At 44.0% G+C, this 22,854-nt stretch overlaps 1 protein-coding gene across 2 annotated transcripts in view; it reads left to right on the top strand.

Moving 5' to 3' along the window:
* The first annotated feature begins 18,367 nt into the window (after positions 1 to 18,367).
* CRHR2 (corticotropin releasing hormone receptor 2) overlaps positions 18,368 to 22,854 on the top strand; it is a 138,448-nt gene continuing 133,961 nt past the window's right edge. For both annotated transcript variants that reach the window (XM_050320801.1, XM_050320800.1), the window contains exon 1: positions 18,368 to 18,533. In XM_050320801.1, the coding sequence (XP_050176758.1) occupies positions 18,468 to 18,533 (66 nt within the window). In that variant the 5' untranslated portion in view covers positions 18,368 to 18,467. The remainder of the gene's footprint in view (positions 18,534 to 22,854) is intronic.

The following is a 22,854-nucleotide window of genomic DNA, read 5'->3' as shown; positions in this document are numbered from 1 at the left end:
GTTTCTACTACTCTACATTTCTAAAATGCCAGCTAAAAGCTCCTCAGGTGTGCTGTTTTCAGGAGGCTGATGTAAATGTTGGGGTTTTTTTACCGTAAACTCTTAAATGCTTTGGTGTTTAATCTGGAAAATGCTTCTGCCATGGGTCAGGCTGATTTGATAAATATTCTTCAGCTCCATCATCAGCTCAGCCTTTGAAGGAAAAAAAGAAATTAGAGACCACAAGCTCTTCTTCCAGTAAGTGCCAAGCAATTCAAGTTTCATTCATTGTGTTGCAGAACTAAACAGCTGCTTCTTGGGATAAAAGAATTACAGTTCCCCCTCAAACTCAGTGCCTGCATTTGCTGTGGATAAAAGGATGTCCAAACCTGATCAACCTGAGCTCATTCAGGTAGTGACTCTTGGCTGAGGCAAGAGAGGGATAAAAAACCATGCCTGTTAATGAATAGTTATGTATTTAGCTTCTCTTATGACCTACTAGTAGAGTAATATTTGGCTTAAACACCTGAAGTTTATCAGTTTCACTTGTAACACAGGCAGAAAAGTCCTTTATAGGGAAGGTTCTAACTAGTCATTGAATATATGCTCCTCCTCACACTGTTCCACAATTTTCTTGCCACTGCTACCCAATGGCACAAGATAATTTTTGTTTCCTTCATTTAAAGGTTTCTCTCCCCACAGATGAGGTTTTGCCTGTGGTGGGATTGGTCACCTCAGGGCTTTGGAACTATGAGCTGCTGATTAAGCCACATCTCAGTGAAAAACTGCTCCCCATTTTGGGGGGTTTGATAGTTTTGGTGAAGAGTTGGTGTGGTTCCAGGTCATAGTAGGCAGCTGTCATGGAACAGCATGCTGGTCCATGGTGACAAGGCTGGTCCATGGTGACAAGGCTGGTCCATGGTGACAAGGTAGGTCCAGGGTCAGGCTGGGAGGTGTCAGAGTCTAAATCAATGGTGTCCATGTCCAAACACTGACAGAAGACAAATATTCCTACAGCATAACTCAGGCCCAGGCTGAAGGACCAGGACTGAACTCAGAGCCTGTGAGCAGGGGGTGCTCACAGAAGCTTCAGGAGAGGTTGGTCAGGGTTCATAAAGCCCATCAGTGCCCTCAGGACCCTGCAGCCTGTTTCTGTTTCACTGATTATAAAGGGAACAAGAGACAGCAAGCTCAGACACCTGCAGCTGATCAGATAGATCTCACATCAGGTCTAACATCAGTGTTTCACTGAGTCTGTCTTTATTTCTGGTGGAGCACAGCCTAAAATGAAGCCCTTCTTCAGAGGAAACTTGTCATCCCAGTTAGAAACAGGGCAATTTTGAAAGCTGGAATATAAGTTATTTGGTACTGTTTAGTTTCCATAGGAGGGCTACACTGGTTTCTACACACAGAAGAGAGAAAGTGAATGAGGCAATCCCTCCTCAGGATCTTTTAAGATCAGGTTGGTCTTGTCTAAAGGGCAGGAAGCAAGTTGAGGTCTGCAAAATCCAACCTGATGCTGCTGAAATCCTAGAATCAAAGAGTCAAGCTAGAGATTCTCTCCCTGGAGAGCACAACAGGCATTATTTAGGAAGGTGGTATGAAGCCTTCTCGCATAGTTTGACTCTTAAGTCTCAGATGATCCAGATTTTCTTATTGTACTTCATCCTTTGTGATGATTGCCACCTTTTTCTTTTGGTGAGCCTCAGTAATCCATGCATTTACTACCTTTAGGTGATGCCTCAGTGACTCACTTGCTGTCATCTGGACACCAGTTAGTAAAGGAAAGGCTTTGTGTTCCCCAGGGCTCTGTCAGTTCTGTGGTTCCCCAACCACCCTCTGTAAAATCCCAGGATAAACTCCTGTGTGCCACTGATATCTATGGGACAATTTGCTCCAGAAGTTCAAGCAGCTCCTTCCCCTGATTTTCTTCAGGAAAGATCCCAACACCTCAATCTCGGAGGAGATCTTTTCCATTTTGAACTTCTCCCACACTTTCTCTCACCGCCACAAAACAAAATAACCGAGCCAAAAAAACCCACTTGTAGCCTTAAATACCCTCTGAATCCCAGAAAGGAGAAATGCCAGCGAATCTGTACAGTCCTGCTGTTGTTCCTGATCCTGTATGGAAAGCAATAACATATTTTTGTGAGAGCTGACAGCATCTGTCTCCGGAGCAGATAGATTATGGATTTGTCTCCTGGGAAATATCTACGTTCTGCCATGGGCTGCCAAGGCTCAGATATTCAGTCTGGTCTCAACCAAGCTAATTCTGGACATGGAAACAGTATAGTTGTGTTAGTATGTTCCACTCAGATGAAGTAGCCTTTGTAGCATGGCCCGGGACATGAGGAGTTTCCATGACTGTCATCCTGAGCTTCCCACAGAAAGGAGAGGAGAGCACACCCTGCTTTAGGAGACAACAAAGGGACACCCATGGGTCAAGCAAACTAGTCTCAGAAGAAGTAAATTATGCCAAATCACCCCATGGTTAATCATGGATTCTTGCTTCACTGCTAGAATTAACCTAAATTTATGCTGGTTACTGCACTGGACTGAGCCCTGATGGCAGCCCATCCCTGCTAAACTGAAGGTGTTCATGTCCATGAAGATCTTTGTGCAGTCATCCAGATTCCCAAGGTCAGATGGTATGCCTTTGTATTTAAAAACCCTTCAAAATTTGTTCTTCTATGAATTTTCCCTGATATTTCAATACTTACTTCAATTTTCTTTATTAATTCTACATATTTCTTTCATTTCTAATTTTCCTTTCTCTTTCTGGGAGTGTCTAATTATGAGGAAAATATACCTTTTTACATGTTCTCTCCAGTTTAACAGGGAAAGAGAATCTGAATTGTCTTCCCCTTTTCTTAGATAAGGACTTAGATAAGGACTCTTAGATAAGGACTCTTAAATAAGGACTCTTAGATAAGGACTCTTGCCACAGCTACACACTGAAGCATCCCTGAGTGGGAGCAGGAAAATATGTGGAATTTTAGGCCATTTCTAGGCTCCTGAGCACAAACACGATACTTCTAATTCAGTTTTATTTTTGACCTTGACTGTAGGTACTGAGTTGCAGGTAAGGAATTGTCTCATCCAGGGAACTCAGCACAGACTGAGCAGGTCCTGCCACGCAGCCAGACGTAGAGATGCACATTAAATGTGAAAATCCATGGCAATCACACAGCAGTGCACTTATGGATGAAATCCATATGTGAAAATGACTTGGAGGGATATGGACTCAAAAGCACAGTTTAAGGAGCAAATGTGGTCATTGTCATTTAGACTATTTTTCTTTTTTTTTTTCTGCTTCTTTCTGACCCTTTCTTCCCACAGCTTCATAGTACCTGTTTCCACCCAATTTAATAATGCTTGAAGGACTTTAACCTTCCACTTCTGATTAAACACTTGGGAAACACACGGTTTAATTAAAATCAGGGAGGGAAATAGATTTTCTTTTCTGCTTGTAATTCTGACAAGGGAACACAAAATTGAATTTTAAATGGATAATAGAAAAACAAAATTCCCTGTGACATGAAATCAACAATAACACTGAATGCTGTTTGTTTGAGGGCTTTAAAAATGTTCCACTATGAAATTCCCACCCATGGAAGTGGTCAAGGAAAGGTTGGACAGGGCTTGGAGCAACCTGGGATAGTGGGAGGTGTCCCTGCCCATGGCAGGGGCTTGAAAAGAGATGATCTTTGAGGTCCCTTCCAACCCAAACCACTCTGTGATTCTGTGCTTTCTCCTCTCTTTTCTTCATGGGAAATGAAGTAAAATTAAAAGCTGGTTTAAAATGGGAATCAAACCCTGCTGCTCCTGGAAGAGCTGACAGGAGAATATTTCCATGGATGTGTTCTATTCTGATTTCTCAATGCAGTGTTTTATCAAACTTGACATATTTCCACGATACAATTTTCTCTTGACAGGTTGACATTTCCCCGTGGGAAACTCCATAGGAGTGTTTCTGATGGGTTGTTTCAGCTGATCTGCAGTTCTTAAAGTAAAGGCACGACTTGTGGGATGCTGGAAGGAGTTATAATAAATCACTGCGTTTTGTGATCTGTCCTTATTGAAATGATAAACAAATACCAGGGCTTTATGCAGCAGGTGACCTGATGCCTCTTCATCATGAGAACACAGGCACTGTAGAAAATCCCTAATGTGAGACTTAATGTCTTGACTCTTAATGAGCATTCCCCTACTAATCACTTAAGTCTCCAGATTTAAGCTCAGAAGCTGAGCAGACTGAATTTACTATTGGTGTAAAATGAACTCACTGAAAGGCATTTATTCCTTGAAAACAAGTAAGCAGGATTGGGACTCAGCTTTTAAGCAGAGATTCCCCACTGAGACTGATGAGAATTCCTGCTTTTTGCATGCAGTGAGGGCCAGATTTGGCTCAGTAGTTCGAGCATTTTAAAAGTCTGAAGCTATATTCTCACTGGAACTGGTGTGAAAGCAGAATAATTGCAGCACAGCTGACTTGCTCCAGCAATAGCACATCATCTCTTTTCTGCTTCAGATGATGTTCACACAAAGGTCTGTGTTTTTTCATAATTAAAAAGCAAGTAAACAAACAAACAAACCCAAGATGATGCTCTTTTTTTGTCCTCTAAAAAATGACTGTTTGTTTATGTTATTTCTTGTACTGACAACCTGTCTTTAGCCATTGAACTTTTTACTTAAACACATGAACCTGAGAGTCATTATGTCCTCAATTATGAGACAACTGGAATTATTGATCTTAGGCCTTGAGCTATCAGAGAAGGACAGGACAGGCTTAGCCAATGGACTACAAATGGCCATGGCAAATACAAAACCAAGCACATATTTGCTATATCACCCTTTTTGTCCTTCCACAACAGCATTCTTTGAATTTTAAATGGACTGTATTGCAAAGACCATGTCTGAAAGATTTGGAGCCTAAAGGATTTGTTGCCTGAAGTACCTGGAGAAGGTGATCAAAGAATTTTTTTTACTGTATCTTACCATTGAAGAACTAAGAGTTGTTTAATAAAACCACCAAGAATCAGTTTCAAAAACAGTGGTAGAAAGTGATTCTTCACACTGCATGAACTGTGAAACTACTGTGCTCTCACAGACCTGTCCAGAAGTCAGGGACATCTGCATTTTCTGCTCATTGCAGTCTTTTTTTTTTTTTTCATAATCCTTTATGCCTTCTCTCAGCTGAGGAACAAGATGGATAATTTCAGATTACAGAGAGTGTATTTTACCTGAGTGGGTTTGGTGCAGTTGAGATGAGTGGAGCAGATGAACTTGAGGGATGAATCTGAGCTATAACTGTTGACTCAACACATTTATCCCTATCCATTTTCCATTGCTGTGTTTCCTCAAGCTCTTGGAAAGTTTATCAACATGTTTGTCACTGAAGTTTCCACTTACTTAAACCACCACTGCCTGTTGCTATATGAAATTAATCCAAAGTCTGCAGACCTATTCACCTGACTGCAGACCTATTAATAACATTCTTTGCATGCTTCAGTAATCACAGACAAGCCATACATCCAATAAGTGCTTTTGAACTACTGTCAAGCTCCTTTTTTAAACCTCATTAAGATTGGATTACTTGGTTACATTAATCCTGGTGGCCTCATGCCAGTGGTCCTGACTCACACTAGTTATTGTAACACATTGGCCATAAGAATACAGGAAATGTCAAATTCGAGGCTGAAGTGGAAAGAAAAATCATAGAATGGTTTGGGTTGGAAGGGAATTGTTAAAGGTCATCTGGTACAGCCCCCCTACAATGAGCAGGGACATCTTCAACCACCTCAAGTTGCCCAGTGCCCCATCCAACCTGACCTTGAATATTTCCAGGGATGGAACATCTGGGCCAGTGTTTTGCCACCCCCATCATAAAATACTTCTTTATTATATCTAATCTAAATCGATCCTCCTTCAGTTTAAAGCTGTTACCCTTTGTCCTATCACTGCATGCCCTTGTAAAAATTCCCTCTCCAGCTCTTTTATAGCCCCTTTAAGCACTGGGAGGCGGTCTAACATCTCCCTGGAGCCTTCTCCAGACTGAAAGAAAAGCAGGAAGTTGTCCACATGGCTCTTTTTGTTTCTTAGGACTGTCCATAAGTCAGATGAAGTAAGCAGAGAGCATCCTGTGCTTTCAGCATTAAATTATTATGGAGTTGAGGCACGTAGAGTTGTCATTAGTTCACTTCTAAAAAATTCAGTAACTGCTGCACCCCTGCCCAAATCCGGTGGAGGGGAGCTTCCTGCCTGCCATCCAAGCACAAAAATATTGTTTGCTGATATAAACACCACACATTTCATGCTTTGCAAAGTGATGCTGCATTTTCTGGTAACAACATAAGCATTCTGGCTCTTTCCAGCTCTGTACTAAGGGAAAGCAAAGAAGAAAATACTTGACTTGAAACACAACATGTCAGCAGTGGAGAACAAGTGAGATTTCTATTCCTGGCTCTCATGTTCTTGCCTAAGCCATTAAACCAAGGTGGTCTTTCCTCCATTTTATGTTTGGTTTGTTGTTTTGGTTTTTTTTTCTGAATCCAAGAATCAAAATACCTGACACTTGGTTAGTTTGTGACTAATGATGAGAACTACATGTGCTGGGAAGCATCATAGAGAAAGTCTTGCTGTACAGAAAGACTGAGGTTAGAGAAGGCTGAAAATCAACACAGAAAGACTGGCATAGTGTGAGAATGCAGATTATTATAACCTAATGCTTGGAAAATTTGATACAATCTACCACTGGCACTCTGACAGTCACCCATCACAGAGTCATTAGAATCACAGAGTCACTCAGGTTAGAAAAGACCTCTAAGACCATCGAGTCCAACCATTAACCCAGCACTGCCGAGTCACAGGCTTGGCATGGTGAGTCTCCTTTTCTGAACAGAGGAAGGACAAATGGGCAATCCTAAACAATCCTCTGAGTCCCCTTGGATATCAACAAGGAGACACACCTTGAAAAATGAGCCCTTCTTGAAGACAGCACCAGAGGGGAGAGGTGCTGCTGGGATGGCTCATGTGCTGCACTCCCCTCCTCAGCAGCAGATTAACAAAATGCAGATGTCAGGAGCATTTAAAGTTGCCTTTTCTCGGTTTTAAGCTTTACTTGTGTGACCTACAGTCTTGTCCTGTAGAGGACCTGCCCACTGGGCTCACTGGGCTAAAGCCTGCTGTCTGTTTTAATCCTGATTGCTGCTTGAAGTAGCTGAACATGATTCCTTTGGATAGCAGGGTCAAAGGATCAGTGGTTTTTCGTTTCCCTCAGCTGCAGAAGTCACTGCCATGGCAGGCATGGTCCCATGCCAGAAAAGGGGATAAATCCTCCAAAGCAGGCAGTGCTCTGTGGAGACTCAGCTATGGGAAACTCCCTGTGCCATAAATGCCTTTTCCTTTCCTTCAGTAAAAGTATTTTTGTCTGTGTTTCACTCTACATGAGCTCTGTTTGTCTCCTCCATGATTTCACTCACGAGCCAGACTGAACTGTTGGCTCACCCTGCTTTCCCCTGCCTCCACTTGGTTGATACCATCCTTGGGAGGGAGGTGTGTGGAAAGCAAGTCCAGGTATTTGAGGAAGCACATCTGTGCTGCATCCTGATCCTGGTGTAAATCACACAGGTAGAGCTTAATCTGGCAATGGCCACAATCTACGTGATGATTGCACTTCACCTTTTGCCCCCTCAAGAGTTTTACAAAGATTTTTCCCAAAGGAAAATGTAAAATAAATGTAAGATAAATGACAGTGAAATACAGAATCACAGAAGAACTGGGGTTGGAAGAAACCTCTCGAGATGTAGAGTCAGTCTAACTGCTGTTCCAAGCAGGGCTGACTTCAAAGTCAGACTCGGGGACTTTTCCTATGAAAAAAGAAGAAATTTTCCACAGAAAATCCCCAGACTTATTTTTTAATGACATTAGTTCCCTGTGGCACTGATAGGAACCCTTTGATTCTCTTTTTTCCTTAAAAAATGTAGAATACATTGGAGTTCTTTCCAATTTGGATCAGGAAGGATGTGGTAGCATGGTAAGAGACAGTGTTGGTTCCATTCATTACTGCTGGTTCTTTCTGCCTCCAAATAGGGGAATTTCAAGATTTATAATTTTTATACAATACTGAAAGAGTCTGAATTCTTGTGGAGCACCTGCACATGTACCCAAATTTTAATTCAAGCCTTTTAAGGTGTGATGTGATTTTGCAGTCCAGCTGCATTTCATCATCACACCTATCCTGATTCCCAGGCTGGTGTTCAGGCACCACTGTGTTCAGGATGTGACTTTTATCTGGGTGAATCACCAGCATCCTGAATGTTTTTGTGTGGATTTAAACAAAGGTCTGTGGGGTCTGTCTGCCATTCAGCCACTAACATTGACAGCTGCAGGTGCCTGGGGAATATTATTCTGTCCATCCTTAGATGCTTCACCCAGTTGTTTCAAAGATTCCAAATGAGACTGAACAAAGCCTTTGTTAAGTCTGTCAAACACCTTCTTTACCTTGTTCTTGGAGCTGAAGGAAGTTGAATCATTTTAGACAGAAAATTTTAGTCTTTCACAGACTAGAACTTGGGGTTTTTTTGTGGTTTGACTTTTTTTTTTTTCTGGGAAGAAACTCAAGATTCAGTCAACTGCTCCCATCAGCCTTTCTGGAAAGAGAGTGTCTGGCTTGGTTTCCACCTAAAAAAAGAAGATAAGACAAAAATTAGACACCCTTAAGCATTTCAACTGCAGGTGCCTTTAGTTTAATCTGTCTCTCCTTCTGTTTTCGTTAGAGTGTAAATTGCCTTAGCACTAATAATAATCTCTCCCTTTCCTTTTCATTGCTCAGGATGTAAAGCAGAATTTATTGACAAACAGCCAATACCCGGAAAACTCAATTTCTGAGCAAAAGAAAATTGTTTATCACCAAATCTCTGATAAATAAACATGAAATGATGCATCCCTTTCCTGCTACCATAACTCACAAAAATGCTGCTGTGCAAAGGGTTGTTTTCAGCTTACACAGCAACTCAGGATGGGCTGGATTAGAGAATTAGGAGAGTAGATGGATGAAAAGAGGGTTACGAAATGCAGAATGGTGAAAAACCAGTATAAAAATCATTTTCCTAGAGAGCTAAAAAGAAATCCTTGCAAGTTCTTGGATAGTTTCATGTCTGCTAAGATGAAATAGAGTGCTGGAATTTTAGAGGAATTTAATGAGATGTTTGCCTGGGTAATCTACAGGCTGAGTCCACCCACTTTGCCACCTTCTCTGCGGTGTCCATGGAAACACTGGGGTACTGCTAGAAATGAATTATGATGAACCCAAAAAGCCAAATTGTTTGTACTGGATAATGTGCACAGCCTTGTCCTTTGGAGGATCCACTGCTGACTTCATCCATCCCTTCAGGTGAGAGGCTTCAGTGCTGACGTGGAGCCTGGAAAAGGTTGAACCATCCCAACCTGAGGTAGCACGAGCAAGGGCAGCGTTTCTTCATAAAAGAATCTGTGAGCTAAAAACAACTGGTGCAAAAATACTGCCCTGGAAAGGGATTTTGACTGATAGTCAGGAGGGCTAAAAGAAATGGAGACAAGCAATCTTGGCTGAGCCACAGCATGTATTTTAATCAGGCACTGCCTGAGTGTGTGGAGCATTGCTCTGCAGAATTTCAGACTCTGAAACTGCTGGGGCTGATTGCTGCAATATTTAGGGCCATATTAACATGAATGACTAAAAGGTCCTGGAGCTCTCCTGCCTCTAAGAGCCCTCATGCACAATAAGGCAGCACGTGCAGCTTTGATTCACATTCTGGGAGGTAGATGTTCATGGTGGGGAAGTATTGCCAAAGGTGGTGGCACTAATTAATTGCTGTGAACAAGACAAGCTTCAGAAATCAAATGCTCTCGTGCCTCAAGCTGATGCCTCTCAGGGAGCATTTAAGGGTGTTGGACCAGATCTTCAGCCACTGCAAACTGCCATAATACTGTGGCCATGAAGGGCAGTGAAGTATGTGGCAAGTTATAACACTTGCAGGGTAATTTTTTCTCTCATCAAAGACTGGATGGGATTCATGTCACCGAATTCCAGCTATCTCCAATGCAGCTGTTCCCCTCTGAACTCTCAGCTTCTTTCCCAGTCAAGGGAAGGAACAGACAGAACTGGGATTTGAGTCCACAGATGGACCATAGACGCCGAGTTTAGGGTGATGTAAAGTGAAGCTGGACTTCTTTGACTGGATTGGCTTTACATCCACTGGCTGTAAAGGGAGAGTGGAGAAACCAGATCATTTGTAGGCACATTACAATAATGTTTTTTATTTGGTCCAATCCTACCTATGGTGGCAGTTTGTGAAGCCAGAAAATTTCCTAGAACCTCATTTCCTACATCCTTTTTTAAAAGTTTTGTGTCCTATACTGAGCATCTTATGAATGCCTGTTACACAGAGACTGAAATATTACCAGGAAGCCCTGATTAGTATGCAGCCTGTCTGCCTGCACTTATTTCTACTTATCAACATAATTTCTAGACCTCCTGTTTACCACCTGGAATATTGTGCTGCTGCTGACTCCAGTAACTCACAATGCTGAGACAACTGAAGGGCAAGAAGTAAAAGGATTAAAAAAAAAAAAAGATGATATGGAAATCCTTTGCTTCTCTTTCCTAACAGAAGACAAACAAGTTATTTGCTTAATTATCAGTTTCTTGGCAGTAAGATTTTTGCAGGTATTTTATACACCAATGGAAATATTGCAAAAGCAAACCCTGTGGTCACACTCAGTAACTTCGGGATAAGTTTTATAACTTTGTGTCCAATCTGAGAGCTCTATCTCATAGGGATACCTAATTCTAATTTATTTAGAACATGTAACACTGGCACAGGTTGCCCAGAGAAGCTGTGGCTGCCCCATCCCTGGAAGTGTCCAAGGCCAGGTTAGATGAGGCTTGGAGCAACCTGGGACAGTGGGAGGTGTCCCTGCCCATGGCAGGGGCTTGGAATGAGATGATCTTTAAGGTCCCTTCCAACCCAAACCCTTCTGTGGTTCTGTGATATTTAGTTCACTGAATTAAGTCTGAGGTAACACGCAGATGCAGACACTTCCATGCCCCATCTGGCTTCGAGGCGCTAACTTTAGGCGCTCAGCATGGAAAAATGCAGCAAGCACAATCCAAAATAGGAGGCAGTTATTCCTGGGAAAAGAGTGATGCTTTTCTTCAGGGATGACACAGCACCATTAGGCTAGAGATGAACCGAGATAAGTTATGCTGACAGCTGAATTCTAGGCAAGTGGATGTAGAAAATCCCCATTTTATGCATTCTTACACTCTCTAAGACTGGTTCTCCCATGTTACTTCACTGAAATCCACATGGTTACAGAGTGTAAAATTGGAGTATTATTGCTGTGACTGACAAATGAATATTTGTAAAACTGCTTCTGATTCATTTACCTGCCAACTGCTGAGTCAAGTTTTTGAGCCTCTCCACTGAAGCTGACAGTGTGAGGCAAGGATGTGAAGAAATATCATGAACCTTTTTGTTTGTCTGCTGTGCTGTGAGGTCCCAGAAAAAGAGAAAAGAGGTGATTTCCAAACATTTCACTAGAAAAGATAAGCGAGCAACGTTGTCAGATGATGGCAAGAAATAAAACAAACATTGCATTGGTAAAAAAAAAAAAAGCTTTTCCAAGGAAATTCCTGACATGCTGAGTGGTAGTTCCATAGAAGGAAATCCTGCCAATGACTTGGCAGATCTGGGGCCAGAAATTTCCGACAACTCAGTTACTAGAATAATTGAGACCTCAAAGAGTTCAGAGCAGCCTGTAAAGGGAAGGATCCTCCCAAAACTTCACCTGGTGAACCTGCCTCTCAGCAGGGAAGTTTCAAAGGCAGTGATGAAGCTTGCCAGAAATGAGAGTGAGCCCCAAGAGATTTCTCTATTTGGCAGAAAAGTACTTTTTGGGTTTCAGTGGTTTCATTAGATCTCCACTGAGACACTTACACTTATTTTTCTCAGTCCATGAGAGAAATCCTGTCCAGTAACTTATTTAAACTGCAGGACTTGATCGGGTATCTGAGCCTCAGTTCAGAATGAAACCTACTCTAGAATGTAAGATGGCATTTCAAGCTAAAGATGAATAACTTACTTGAACCCAAAAATCTATTAATTTAATCAGAAAGGCCCAAGGAGGAAGGGAAAATGGGAGAGGAGAGGGATGAGACTTACATGAATCTCTTTGCAAACCAGTAATTCTCTCATTTTTGCTGTATATTCCTGAAAGTATTGTAAAAAAGTTCTTCTTATTGAGGCCTTAACAGTAACCTATAAATGATTTCAAGCTAAAAGGACTGGGGGTTTAGCCCTCATGCTGAGTAATTTCTTTTTCTTAAAGACTGCTAATGTAAAATAATGACCCCTTGGAGAGTAAGCATTGTATGAAGACACTGCCTGTGAAGTGGGAAAACAAACATAAAGTTTAGGAAAGAGCCCTTAAACTACATCCTGCAGAAGGCACTGTAACAGAAAATAGATGAGTAAGAATATGTTTCTGATACAAGAGTGAAAGAGGGAGGCTCAATCATACATTTCTTTCTGCTATTTGAAAATCCAAGACTTATTTTCACAGAAGTAACTTGAAAGTTGTCTGGAAATAATCAAGTCATACCAAGGATACACCAAAATGTCAGATCTACTTACAGGGTATCAGTGGGGCTTGAATTTCTGAAGCCAAATTAGGCAGCTCCTCTCCTCATATATTTTTCTCCTCCTGAATTTTTAAGGTGAAACATCTCTCAATAATACATTTAACCATAGTTTAAAGTCCCACTGAAGTAATTGCAACCACGGCAAAGGTTTGTAGAGGCTTCAGTGCTAAGATAAATATGAATTAACCAAAGCAAGTGTAATTAAGGATTTAATGACTTGGGATTGATTTCATCACTTCTGTAACCTGGTTTGGCTTGGAAGGGGCTTTAAAGCTCATCTAATTCCAGCCCCCTGGCATGGGCAGAGTCACCTTCCACTAGAGCAGATTGCTCCAAGAATCCCATCCAACCTGGCCTTGAACACTTCCAGGGATGGGGCATAATACATTTGTAATTGATACAGAGATGGCTGGATCACTAAGTCCGACTATTTTAGCCTCTTCCTGACAAGTCCAACCACTTTCCCATCATACATGATACAAACCAGCTGGGAGTGCATTTTTCACCCAGGTTAACTTTTCACCCAGATAAAGGTGAAGTGAAAGTGTTGTCCTGACAGGACAACCCCCCCAGATTTTGGCATGAGAAGCCTGCCAGGTACTGATGTTGACAGTCCCTTTCACAGCACAAGGACAAAACAGTGCTGGTAAAAGGGATGATTTAATGTCCACTGTGGTCTGTGATAGGTTCTTCTCCCTCCCCTTGTCCCAGGGTGGGAACCTCACCTTAAAACCTTGTGGGGATGTATTGCTTTTATAAATATCGATATGTTTTCCCTCCAGGAGGGTCCTGGGCTGAGAGAGGGCTCTGTGCCTGCTCCTTTCAACACAAAATTTCTCTCTGAAACTGCTTTGCCAAGGAACTTTGGGATCCCCTCAGAAGAATGATATCCAGGCTGCCAGTTGTCCTTCACAGACCAGAGCAAGGCACCCGAAAGTCTGACTGCAAAGCACTCATATCAACATCCCCAGGTGTGGCAGCTTTGTTGTCCCACATCTGGCTGGGGAAAGAGGAACATCTGTCAGTGCCTGCAGCCTCCAGCACAATTCTCCCAGCCCACATGGGCTCGGTGGTAGCTGAGGTTTGTGGGGCTCCTGGGAAGCGAGGAGCTGGCTGCATCTCCTTGACTGTCCCAAGGAAAAGCCCCATGTTATTCCATGAGAATGCAGCATCCACATGAGTTCCACGGTGAAGAAAGCCAGAAAATCTATTTTATGCCTAAGGGGTGATGCTTCCACCTCATTTTCCTTCTCTCTCCCCTCTCCCAAGGTTTATACTACACCCCAGAGACTTCACAATTAGGAGCCATTTGAAACAATGGAACTTTCCTTAAATATCACCATTTACTGCAAGTACTTAGCTACTGAAAAGGAAGAAGCTACATGCCTTTGCTTTATCAGAGCAATTTCTGTTTTCCTGAGCTGTGCTCGTTACCAACTCTGACCCACCATTATTTCAGGAAACCATTACATTCATTATTAATAAGAAACCTCCAGCTAACTTTCCTCCCTTTGCAGACATTATTCTGGTTTCAAATGTCATCATGGCATTCATTCATTCTGCAAGAAGCTGTGGGGGACTCCTCCTATTCCTTTTCCCAGCCTGACCTTTTTCAGGTCTGGCATACCCAGATCAATTCACCTGCCTCTCTGAAACTGAGCTGAAACCAATGCAGTCAAAAGGGGACAGGGCAGCACAACACTTTCAGAGACTTGTAGCTGTTCTGAGCTGTCACATCTCTGGAAGGAGTTTAACTTTATTAATTAATCGGATGAATAAAACATCTGATACATATTTAAAATTGGATTTACTCATCTCCTGCATGAGAGACTTAAAAAATCTATTCAAGGTCCCAAATAGGGACCCAGTCTGTCCCCAGATGGGGACCCATGGGAGAGGGCTCTGGACCTTACCCAGAGGGAGGTATTTGGTATTTTCTGTTGGTTCTCTTTAAGTGAGAGACACCTCATCCCTCTGAGACGTCATCCAATATTTCAGAGAGACAAAATTGGTGCCTGATTCAGTACAATTCTACCCTTTGGTTACTCATCTCTTGTGTGACGTTTGTGGTTATTACTGAGACTGGTTTTCAAGTTACTTTAGTTGTATTGTGTAAATTCCTCAAGGTTATGGACACAGCAAGGACCTCACTGTGTTAGCTGTTACACCAGGAGCTGGCCTTGTCCTTCCTCCAGCGAGGATGCTTTGTGCAGTGTCATCACTGAGAGCTGTGGCAATACTCATGGGCTCAAAAATGAAGTTATAAGTTATTTCAGGAGCTTTAAAGAGGGAGAAAAAAAGCACTACCAAACAAGCAAGGGGGAGTCATCCTTGTATGGGCATGACTGCAAGCCATATCTGAAAGTCATTTGGGCAAGAACTGAACAACTGGATCCATGCCATGATCCCATATGGAGACTTGCTCCATCCAACTGATCAGAACTGTCTTCTCCTGAATTCCTGAATCTCTGCAGGTTGCTCTCATGGGTCTCAGTGTGTTTCCTAAAAGAGCAAGGGTTACATTTCATGTGCCATACCCACAGTCATGGGGCTGTGTGTATCTGTGCCTTTATATGCCTCTAATTCCATGCTAACCTTGTCCAGTTTCACCCATAAAGCCAGGCAGTAGGATGAATGATCCTACAGGTTTTATAAAAGGAGATGACTGGGGAATCCCCAGGAGAACCATGAGTGAAGGAAAAGCTGCAGGACGAGCTCAGCCCTTAAAGAACTCGAGAGGATCCGAAGGGAAGTGACCTTATAAGCAACCTCATCAACAAAAACCTTTGGATGGACTTTGCAACCAGCTGCGAGGGAAAAAGCCCTGGGCACGAGACTGCAGGAATGATTTGTTTAATCCTTAGATAGTCACGATTTGGGGTTGTTTTGCTCTGTTTCAATACAGCTTTTAAGATTATGAGACTCTGGATCTGAATAGCCCAATAAACACGGATAAATCATAACAGAAAGTCGTGGAGCCACATGCTGGAAAACCATCCTGCTTCCAGGACACTTGACCGATGTCTGTGCACAGGCAGCTCCAGGCTCCCTTTCCCAGTTCTCTTGAGTTCACATAACCCTGTTGCGTGTGAGTTTCCAGTCCCGGAGGTGAATGTTTAAATGCAATAAAAAATTGTGCTGGATTTATTCCTCCTTTTGCATTTTCATGAACAAACCCAATATTAATTGGAAGCATGCAAACTTATGGGTTTGTTTTCTTTTAATAATGAAAGGAAACAAATGTTGGTGCGCAACAGACAGGAGAGGAAAAACTGGGCAAGCTTAAATATTTAAATATATTCAAACTGTTGAATAACCAGAGGAAAAAGGAAAATAATGCTGCTTTGTGAAAACTTTGGCCAGTGGAGGATTTCATGTTTTCTAGTGTGTGTAAATGCCCATCTCCTTGCTGTACTAAATGGGATTCCTGCATGGGATCAGGAAGGTAATCCTTCTTTAAGGTGTTTTGGAGATGGGCAGAAGCTGTCTTAGTGCCTTTCTGAGCTAATGTCAAAAAGCAAAATAATTCAGCAAGGCCTCAAAGAAAGATGTCCAGGTATTTCTGCTTCTGAGCAGGACTTGCTAAGCTTCTGTACACCCTGAGAATTTGTTGGAACTCTTTCCTCTGTGCCACTATTACCTGTATGCCAATTGATTTTGATTAAAAAAAAGCCAAACAAGGAGGATGGTGGAAAGGCACTATTTTGTGGAGGAAAAGGCACCATCTCCCTGAAAGGAAACACCTGGCAATAGATGCCTACAAAGGCAGTGTATGACACTGTTCCCTGTGGAAATCCAGCAGCTGGGCTGGGAAGGAGCAGGCCATGACTGCTCCTGCTCCAGGATTGTGGCTGAGGGCTGTGTGCCTCAGGACATGGATGGGCTTTTGGGGTCAGTCCCAGCTGCAGCTGGAGGAAGGTACCGACCGTGATTCACACACAGCTGGCCCTCCTCTGGGCAGATGGGATGGAGCAGAGGAGAAAATAATCTTATTAGGCCCATTGCTGGCACTGGGAAGAGCAGGGCTTGGCCTGGTGCCCACAGGCTGATGATTCCACAAACATGTCCATTGTATGGAGAGGGCTCGCTGGATGGATCATGGAGTGATTAGACCCAGGAACTCATGGGCCCCAACAGGGTCATGCATCCAAATCTGTAAGGATCCAATTCCCTTAGCACCAACAGCCACCCTGGAGCAACCAGAGGGCCAGAAGCCCCTCGGGCAAGTGGGCATGAAGATGTGGGGTGACCTCGTTTTGCCTTTATTTGCACAGGGGTCTAGTCTGGCAAGTATTGGTAGATGAGAAGAGCAGGACAAGTGGCTCTTGTTTCAGAGACCAATGCACCAAGAACAGCCACACAGGCAGTTTTTGGGTTGCCTGGCTAGAAGGGTGTACATGCTGCTGGGGAATCTTAAAAGACTCAATGCTAGGGAGAAAAGGACTTCCCATTGGAGCTGGGGGATAGCAAAGGAGATGCCCCACAGGCCTGGAGATTTTGGGAAAGGTGTGCTGATGATTTTGGTGACCAAGAAACTGGAATCTTTTTGCCCTGGGGTACACAGGAAGCTGGGAGTCTTGCTGCTCATTGTCTTGGAGGTGGAGGTCATCATCACACCTTGGGGGTGCATCTTAGGCTTGGGGAATATCCCTTTGCTTCTGGAGGATCAACAGGTGGTGCACGTTTCACAGTGTCAGGGAGGATTCTCCCTTTCCTTAACAGAAAGGGGGTCATAGAATCATAGAAATATTTGGGTTGGAAGGAACCCTAAAGATCATCTTGTTTCATCTCCCTCCCATGAGCAGGGACACCTTCCACTATCCCAGGTTGCTCCAAGCCCCATCCAACCTGGCCTTGGACACTTCCAGGGATGGGGCAGCCACAGCTTCTCTGGGCAACCTGTGCCAGGGCATCCCCACCCTCACAAGGAAGAATTTCTTCCTAATATCTAATCTAAATCTATTCACTTTTAGTTTAAAACCATTCCCCCTTGTCCTACCACTATCTGCCCAAGTAAAAAGTTGCTCTTTCTCTCTTTTATGAGCCGCCTTTAATGCACTTTATGCACATTGCACTTCGTGCCTGAGCAGGTGGGGAAACCTGTTGGTCCTGAAAGTTTTTGGGAGATGCAGTTAACATTTTACCCAATGCCTGGCAGGATGGGGGATTTTTAGTTCTTCTAGAGGATTGTGGGGGGCATCTGCATTTCACTTAATTTTGTAAAGAGGTCCCCATTGCACCTAGAGCCTGGGCAGGGGGAATCCTCTGGTGCCTGGAAAGTTTGAGGCAGTGGAATCTATCCTGAGATAGAAGAGGGTGGAGGAGGCTTGCGTGGAAGGCACCCCCATTGCATTTACTGCCTGGGGAAAAGGATCCTCACTGCACTTAGTGCTTGGGGAGGGGGTCACCCCACTGCTTCTGGAGGACTGCGGGCAGTGAAGTTCTTGCACCCAGTGCCTGAGGGAGGGGGGAATCCCTCTTGCACTCAGTGCGAGGGGAGAGGAAGATCCCCCTCGCTCCTGGAGGCTGTGAGGGTCGCTCTCCCCCGGGGGTGCCCCCCGCCGCCTCCATCCCCGAGGCATCCTAGGCGGAGGGCGGGCTCGGCTCCCCCCCTCTCTCCCTCCTTCCCTCCCTCCCTCCCTCCCTCCCTCCCTCCCGGGGGTTTGCCCTGGGACGCGCCGGCGGCGCCGGGCTTGGCTCCTGGGCGGCGGGCAGGGGTCAAGGGCAGCAGCCGGGGGGAGATGGCAGCGCCGGGACAGCTCCGAGGCTCCGGCTGAGCCCCGGGGACACCCCCGAGCCCCCCATGGCCGGGCGGGCACCGCAGCGCAGCCTCCCGGCAGCGGCCGCCGCCGCGCTCCTGCTCCTGCCCGTAAGTGCCGAGCACGGGAAAGGGGCGGGTGGCAGGGGACAGGGGCAGGGGCAGGGAAGGAGGGAGGGAAGGAGGGAGGGGGACGCCCCACGACCGCGGGGAACACAGCGGGGCTGCCCCGGGCGCTCCGGGGTCCGTCACTCGCTGCCCCGCGGGTGCTGCGGTGCCCGGGCTCGGAGAGACCCCGGACGAGCTCCCCGGCAGGAGTTGCCCGTCCCGGGTGCCCCAGGGGTCCGTCCCGCTGGCCATTCCCTGCTCCATCACAGGTGCGCTCGGGAAGGGGCGCAGGAACACCCTCTGCCCGCGGGCGCTCGGCTCTGGGTCCGCTCGGAGCCCCCGGGGCTCAACCACGGCCCTTCTTAGTGTCCCTTTCCCTGCGGAGCAGCCGCCTCCCTGTCCCCTTTCGTCGCCAGCACAAGGACCCCGCTCTCTGCCCAGGAGGGGAGGGGTTTTCTCTCCATCTCCCCGTTCCCTGGCTGGTGCCCGTTATCCCCGACCTCTCTCCCTGATGCCTCTCGCAGCATGTGCTCGAGCAGGGACCAGCAGCTGGGGTGACGAAGGGCAGGGCTCAGCCCACGCATCCATCCAAGCCGTTTGCCGCGAGTTTCTCTCGAGCCAAATGCACGGATAGCTTTCCTGTGTGGTCCTTCTTCATGGCAAGCATCCCCCTGGGTGATGCTGGGATGGATGAGCTGGAGATAAGACTGGCCTTGTGTCAGGCTGGACTTTTAAAACAGCTTTCCCAGCCCACACTCTTAAATTAGGCTGAGTGCTTTGGTGGCTTGTTTGCTTTGAGCGATAGTTTCAAGTGTGTTAAGCCAGACTCGCAAAGCAAACGCGAAGGATCAAGCAGGAGGAACATTGATCCTGAGAAGGATTTGTGAAGGCTGTTCCCACAGCATTAAAAAAGTGACAGTGGCCCTTCTGAACCGCAGAGTAATTGGCCTGTCTTTAACATTTCCTTAGATAAAGAAAGAAAATCTGTTCTATTTCCTGAATTATGTTCAATTTTGTTTTGATTTAGGTTTTGTTTGTTTGGGGTTTTTGTTTGTTTGTGGTTTTATTTGTTTTTCTCCCCTCTAATTGACAAAGAAAGATAGAGAAAAGCCAGGTCAGGAAAGGCAGCAGGCTTCAAAGAGAAGCAACAATTTAATCTGAAGAGCAACAATTTAATCTTAAAATCTTTGTGGTAGCTTTCTTGGAAGACAGAGAATACTTTCCAGTGTGTTTTTTTTCTAGTCAGAGCTCAGTGCACATGGGATCACAATGGCATTTACACATTGATGTTTTCAATCCCAACCATTTTTTTCTAAACTTTGTTCCATAGTCCTTTTCCTCTTCCAGGCTGTGCTTTCCCTTATTAACTTACTTTGGTCCATAAAAATATCTCCGTTTGTGTTTCGAGAGGGGGACTTGCCAATGATTTTGTCAAAAGTACTAATTCTTTCTCAATGAATCAAAAAATGGCATGTGCTTTCTCTGTGGATATAATCTGTGGACAGTTTGCCAGTTCTGCTGCAACTTTGCATATGAAATATTTCTCTAAATTTTGGTCGTTATGTTGCTGCTTTAAAACAAAACTGCTGCCTCAAAAGAAAGAAAGAAAAAAATTTTAAAAAAAAAAAAAAGGAAAAAAACTCAGATTAATAATCAATATGTCAAGTTTCCCTAAAGTGTGGTTAGTCTGAAAGATGTGTGTGCTCTGAATATATTCCATTTGCTCTTAAAGATGAGCTTATTTGGATGTGTGATACTTAGGGAGTTTTAGGGATTCATGTGTACACCTGTTAGGGAAATAACCTGTTGGAATTTGATCCTCAGCCCCACCTCCAGAACAGCTCTGGCTGCTCCAGCTGCAGCAAAAGCTTTTGCTGCTCTTTTGGGGAGTGCTTTCATCCATGAACGGTGCTGGTGAATCCGCATCTCTGCTTTACAGCTGGGTGAAACTTTGCACCGAGAAGCTCAAGAGCAATGCTTTGAAACTCTGGCTCGAATCCAAAGCTCTTGAGTTCTTGTTTAACTTGAAAACACTCGAAAATGGACTCGAAGTCAATGACTTTATTCACATTTGTGGATTTTCAGAAAAGGAATAGCTGCTTGTGGGAGCAGGCCCTTCCCCAATTAAGGGAGTTTAAGTTTTCACAGCAGCCAAGCGGTTGTGTTTTATGGGAACTGCAGCTTTGCAACGCCCACGAGATGAGGCAATTTTCTAGCACGGAATTAGATCTGCCACATGGAAATGCTGGTGAAAATGACCTGACAGATTTCACAGGGCTGGTCAGCGAAAGGGTGAAGACTTGCACTGAGATTTATGTTCTCCTAAAGGGGTTCTCTACATATGATACACTGCAAAATACATTTATTTTAATGTGGAAACCAAACAAACCCTAAACTAAATTAATCTTTTTGACATTTTGATATAAAGTCCTTGCTAAATTCACATAATTTGGAGAGGGGAATTATTCATCAAAACCAAAAGCAAAGCTCACTATAATTCACATGTTCTCCTGAAGTTGTTAAAACAGCCCGGGCAGTGTGAGTGTATCAGCCAGTGGTGACAAGTTAAATAATATTCCTGGTCTGAGACTGCCAGAATTCAACCCTGTTGTGAATTAATGCAGCATAAACATCTCACTCATCAGGAGGAACCTTTGCTGGGGTAGGACTTTGGCAGGTTTAAATCTGTAACCATCTCGAGGCAATTACTGGATGTTTGAGGGAGGCAGTTGTGTGCTGGTGTGTCTGACTGGTCCTTTTGCCATGAAACACTTCAGTGATGATATTCAGAGCTGCCTTTAGCCAGCAAGAAAACAACTTTTGCTTTTGGTCATAAAAGGCATCTGCTTACATATTATTATTCTGTTCGGAGCAGAGGAGAAATAATGATTAAGTCCTCTAAACTTGTGATTAAGCTCCTTCAGCTTCTAAAATAGGGAGATGCTGTGCAAAGTGCCCAGTGAGATGGTCCATGGTGCATCTGAACTCCCAGATCATTCCCGGGAACTGCTGGAGATACTGCTATGATTGCTTGGGGCACAAGTGTGGCCAGGAACCATTCTAAAAATTTATCAGTGTAAATGATTAAGTACTTAAAACAGACCTTTGCACTGCTTGATTTATTAGCTTAGATGGAGTGTGCTGCACTGCCATTCCTCTCACTCTCCATGAGCGCCTGAGGGAAGTATTTTCCTCTCAGGCAAACTCTTCGTTGCTTTGAATTTGGCAATCAGCTTTCTTTGTGTCAGGGTTTGCTGTGGGATCCTGCTGGTGATGTGCTGATCTGAGGGATTCACCATGAGAAAAACAGGGTAGTGGATAATATGAACTTTTTAAGGAAGCGTTTTGCTGTTTTCTGTTTTATTTTAATTTTAACCCATATATTAGTAAAGCAAATATTTTAAAAATACTATATTAGAACAAACACTTGCACATTTAGAGGTCCTTTTAATGGTTCTGCAGATTTTATTTTTGGGGAGAGAGGGAGGTGAGGAAATGTGGGTGGTAACAACAGGCTGCACACACTGCTGAATCTGTTCCTTTTTAGTTTATCTCACTTTCAGGTTTGAAGCACTGCAAATCCAAAAAGGAGACTTAGGGAGAAGGCTGATTTACTTTAGATTAAAAATTTATCCTGTAAATGACATTTCTGTGGGAATTTCTTTTTCCACACCGTGTCTATAAATTGAAACAGATAGATCAGATCTTCATCATGTCCATGTTTTTATTTCTTTTCATCCACACCAGTTTTAATCCCTGATGTAGTCTGCTCTCCCTTAAAGTGCAAATGTGAATTGTTGGATGTAAAGCTGGAGCTGTCCAGCGAGCCACTGGCACCTCCCTGCCTCCTGTAGATTCACAATTCCATGTGTCACAGCACTGCATAAACATTGTCTTTGGTTCCTTATCTGCTCATAACAACTAAACAATTCCTGATGGTTTGCTTTATCCAACTATTTCTTTATACAGAATTACTTTCCTTTACTGCTGATCATTTTTTAAAATCTTAATAGCTTTGAAAATAGCTGTAATTGATTTAAGCTGGCAAGTGTTGGCTAAAGAGCTTTATGTGTTTTAATTTTCTTCTCTGAGGAGTTGGATAAATTTGATTGTGGCCCCTGTTTCAAAAGAAGACAAATGGAAACTAGTCATTTACCACTCTGATAAGTCAGCAAACAGCACTGTCCTTCAGAGGAATATCTGCTTGAATTTCATCAGACATGTCCAAATACATGACAATTTCATTTCCAGCTTCTGTTGCCAGTGTGGGGATATTTGTTAGATGCTTCCTGCAGTGCTCTTTGACGTGTAACATGTCAAAGCT

This window comes from Myiozetetes cayanensis, unplaced genomic scaffold (assembly GCF_022539395.1).
Source record: "Myiozetetes cayanensis isolate MyiCay16 unplaced genomic scaffold, myiCay2020 scf1, whole genome shotgun sequence".
NCBI lineage: Eukaryota > Metazoa > Chordata > Aves > Passeriformes > Tyrannidae > Myiozetetes > Myiozetetes cayanensis.
The sequence above is the reverse complement of the archived record's forward strand: the minus strand, read 5'-3'. Positions and strand labels throughout refer to the sequence as shown.